The sequence below is a fragment of the Halyomorpha halys genome, unplaced genomic scaffold (assembly GCF_000696795.3).
Source record: "Halyomorpha halys isolate HHAL.00 unplaced genomic scaffold, Hhal_1.1 Scaffold95.1, whole genome shotgun sequence".
In the NCBI taxonomy this organism is placed as follows: domain Eukaryota; kingdom Metazoa; phylum Arthropoda; class Insecta; order Hemiptera; family Pentatomidae; genus Halyomorpha; species Halyomorpha halys.
In genome coordinates this window covers 1055090-1059526 of record NW_027108063.1, presented here as the reverse complement: position 1 = coordinate 1059526, position 4437 = coordinate 1055090, and the positions used below count along the sequence as shown (strand labels likewise).

General features: G+C 29.8%; 1 protein-coding gene across 2 annotated transcripts in view; it reads right to left on the bottom strand.

The window, feature by feature from the left end:
• Positions 1-3902, bottom strand: part of LOC106677370 (DNA fragmentation factor-related protein 2) — a gene marked incomplete at its 3' end in the record, with an annotated part of 75432 nt that extends 71530 nt beyond the window's left edge. For both annotated transcript variants that reach the window (XM_067046434.1, XM_067046435.1), the window contains 1 exon segment: positions 3701-3902. Coding sequence is in view for 1 of the 2 variants with exons in the window: in XM_067046435.1 (XP_066902536.1) it covers positions 3701-3712 (12 nt within the window).
• Positions 3903-4437: the final 535 nt, after the last annotated feature.

The window sequence follows — 4437 nt, the reverse complement described above, 5'->3', positions numbered from 1 at the left end:
TTTATCTTTTACTGCACTATAAAGCATGTTATTAAAATTCATTTTTATGTAACTTTGAAAGTTAAAATGTTTTGCTATTTATGTTATTTTTTTTATAATTAATACTTTTCCAATTTTTTACTATTCGCAATAGTTAAATTTTGATTTAATATTATCTCATTTTTTATTTATCTTATGATATTTTTTTATTATTATTTATAATATGATTTATTATTACTTTTTATACTTTGTTTTCTACTCTCTAAGGCCCTAAAGCACAATTTGTATTGCCTGCAATATTATTCTTAACAGATCCCTCCGAGAATAATTATAAATTATTATCATTATTATTATTTAAGCAGTGCCCAAGTATATTTAGTATTGCACTTCACTGAACTTATATGAAATGTTTAACGTAGTATAATGGCAATATTTTAGGTTCATATCATTTATTTGACGAACATACTTCATTTTGATGATTCTTTAGAACTTGAACTTGTGTAATACGGACCTTAATTAAATTATGACATAAGATATTTTATTGATTCTCAACTACAGTATTAAAAACAGCCAAATCAGGAATAAATATAAAAACTTCATTATAATGAAATTCCATGTTTATGATTTTTATTGTTTTTAAAAATAACTGCCAGCTTAGATAAGTTTTCTTAAATTTTTCATTACCCCGTCTACTCAAATTGTTAGTAGTAATAAAAAATAGATAAATACTAACTAGGCATTGATTCGTAGTTAACTAAAGGTGAAATACTTTAAATAAGAGTAGTAACATAAATGTATAGTATATTGTTGGAAAGTTAATATTTTAGCGGGTTCATCATTTAACTATTTTAGCACGTTTAGTATGATGTTGGGCGTATAGAAACATTTCTGGAGAATTATTCGATAAAAATAAAATGCGTTAATTGTTCCAATAAAGATGGAAGGAAATTGACTGTTAAAGCTGCTTTTAACGGATTTGGTTGTAAAATTGGAATGCACTGATGTGTATTGTATAGGATTATTATTGCCTCCATTAAATGTGTTTATGAAAGCAATGAATCGGAAAGTAATTAATCTTCGTTTAATTTTATCGTTTGCTTTTAATGCAGATTACGTAGTTATTAATATTACAATTCTCGTTCGCTCAATTCACCTAATAAACAGCATGATAAATAAATCTGCTCCAATAATTTAAAAGGCATTATTGGGATTTGGTTTTTATCTTAATTATTTCCGTTCGAGTGGCTTTTCTGATTTCCAATTACTTTTCAGTAAACATAAATCAATCTGAAAATCCTCTTTTGTGAAGTATAAAATACAAAAATTAATTTAATGAATGTTAAAATTTAAAATGGGTAAATTATTTACATCATTTTATTTCATGTGAAATAATATTCACTCCGTTTTATTATGAATATTAATTTATCAATATTCGATTAAGATGATTAAGATGACAGTGCTAGAGGATATAGAGGAAAATTCTTTATTAAGTATTAATGAGTATAAGACATTTAATACATACATTTTTGTTTATTTTTTTTTTTTTTATATTTTTAGTCATAGTATTTTACGTTGGTTTTACCTTTGATGAATCGTAATCATCAACCCCAGTGGATTATTAATGGATCAAGAGATCCTTAGGTCGTTGCCTTTTCAGCACGCGTTCTGGAACACCAGATAGCAGTGAAAGATGAAAGGGGTTTTAAAAGAGGGTTGGAGTAGTTTTGAACTGTGAAATCTGCAGTCTTTTTGTACTAGCAAGATTTGATATTTGTCAGCGTGGTGTTTTTTCTTTTCTTTTTTTTTTTTTGAGATCAGAACTGAACCATCATTTTAAATTTTATAAGTGAGGTGAAGATTTGAAAGCTGAATACATTGTCTTGTTTCTTTTTTTACATATTTCCAATCTGATCCAAAATTTGAGTTACGAAATTTATGGACAACAAACATCTTAGATATATGATAAAATTTGAAACGTAGTTAAATCATGCAATGTGTAATACGACATTTTACTGAAATATGCTTGTGTTTAAGATTTTTATTTCAGTTCATTTTAATATTTATTTATATATATTTTTTTAATGGATATGAAATGAATAGTAACATACATCACTAATTAAATTCTCCCTTAAATGTGGATGATTGTTTTATTTAAATATTAAATGCCATTTATCTAAATAAAAAAACTATTCTACTTCGTATAGTGTATAAAATTAAGAAAAAGAAATAGATTAATTAAACATTAAAAATATTTTCAGCAATAATTAATAATTTTTTTAGTTATCAAGAGAGGTAGACAATAATTCAAAATTTAATAAACGAATTTAAAAATAACGTTTATATAAAACAAATAATAATAAAAAATATTATATTGATATTGTTACATTCATACATTGAAAATGTTTCTACAGTTTATACAGTAGTAGGCGTAAATTTGTGTTTATCAAAAAAGGGCAACGTACTGTTTTAAATAGAGTTCAACAACTACTTACTTAATATATTTTTTTTAAACTTTTATAATGCTAACAATATCACCAGAGTGGAAAAAAAAAAGAAAAAAAAGAAGAAGAAATTAAGACCTGAAATTGACTGTGAGATGTGGGACAGGTATTAAGGAAAATGGCCCAGACTGTGCAGGCCATAGTCTACGAATATAGGTCACAAGTGTAGCCTGCGAAACTTGGGCATATCAGCTTCGAAACCTCCATATTGCCTTCTCATCTATAACTTCTATTACGGCCATATATTTATACAAATGTTTTTCTCCTATTATAAATAACCAAAATCAGATGGTTTTTAGAAAACTCGAGATTTAATATTTTCTTAAATTGATAAATGAAAGGGATATAAGTGAATCTAAAGTGATATTATCTAAAGTTTTATTGTAGGTATTATTTTAGTTTAAAGTAAGAATGACGGTAACGTTGAAGGTAATAGACCAATAGTTGATGAGATTGTGGCAGAATAGAGAATAACAGCACCAATAGAATTGGAGTTTAGGGTATGAAAAATTTTTTATATGAGCTTTATATATATTACATGTATAATAGTATAAGAACCTTTAAGCCAGGTTTCTTTATGATTAAAGAAATTTTATCATAAAAATATACAGCTGAACCATGGAATGATATCCATGTGCTTAGTTGACGATAGTAATCATAATAGTTTCAAACATCAAACATGTCTACAAGAAAGTGGGCAAAATAGAAATCGTAATGTGGACAACAAGTGATTCCTAGTCAAATAGTTTCCGGCTCGTTTTAATCTATGTACAATTGCAAAAAAAAATTAATTAATTAATAAAAAGATTATTTTTTATCTAAAGTTCAAGAAATAGAACAATAATTCAAACCAAGAATCACCAAATCGGAGCTGGACTATCTCGATAGGGCGGTATCGATGTCTTGAAAATGGGCAGGGATAGGTTAGAATTCTACTTTCGTCATTCCTTGGGGTAATTGAGGATTTAGATGGCCGCATAAGGTCTTAGGGGCTTGTGCGGGAGTAATTTTGTAAGCTCTCTTCCCTCATGGGATGAGTTCACTAGGACAGGGGTTTTCTCTGGGAGGAAGTGGGTTAAGTGGGAGAGGTTACCCTCCTATTGATTGGGTTTAAATTTCTTTTATCGCGTTTTTATGGTTGTTATATCATTGGCGAGTGGCTGACTAGGAAAACGATATATATCTATCTATATATACATATATATGTGGGTGGTACTTACCTCTCTTGCCATCACATGTCGACCGAACTCCCGAGGCCGCACGAGTCAGAGAGCTGAGAGATCGGTTCACGGAATATATGTACACGGTGTATATTTATATATATAAATATATATATATATATACAGTAGAGGATAGAGACAGATATATAGAATGTATGTTAGGTGATAGAGAAAGAGAAGTAGGGGACCTCGGCACGGCGGTGGGAAGGGCTCTGCCAACACTATCGATTTCCAGCCCCTCTTCCCCTCCGCCCCCACCACCCTCCCAAAAGCCCCCCTCCACTTTATCTTATTTTATTTCTTCAAATCGGCCCACACGCTCCGCCACTTCCCGCGCCGCGCCAGCTCGCTCCTCCTCTAGCTCTATAAAAACCTTATAAAATTTCATTCATCACACATCTGCAACTGTAATAATATTTTTTTTTTTAATTCGTAACAACAACTATATATAAATGATATTCAGGAAAGCAATTAACATGAAAGGGATATTCATTCATCTTCTTACGAGTTTTTTTATTTTTACAAATCTCTTTTTAAGATGCTTAAAAATAAGGTCAGCGTCATTTCACTCCGACGTCTTATGCCTGACTGTATACACCAAGGTTTAGGGTAAAACCTGAGACTTCGAACTTGTTTTTTTTTGTCACTACTTGCACTCTCTGCTTTTAAAATGCGCTTGAACCGGTGGTAACATTCCTGAGAGGCAAGGAAAACTTCCCTTCCAATTGCATATGTTC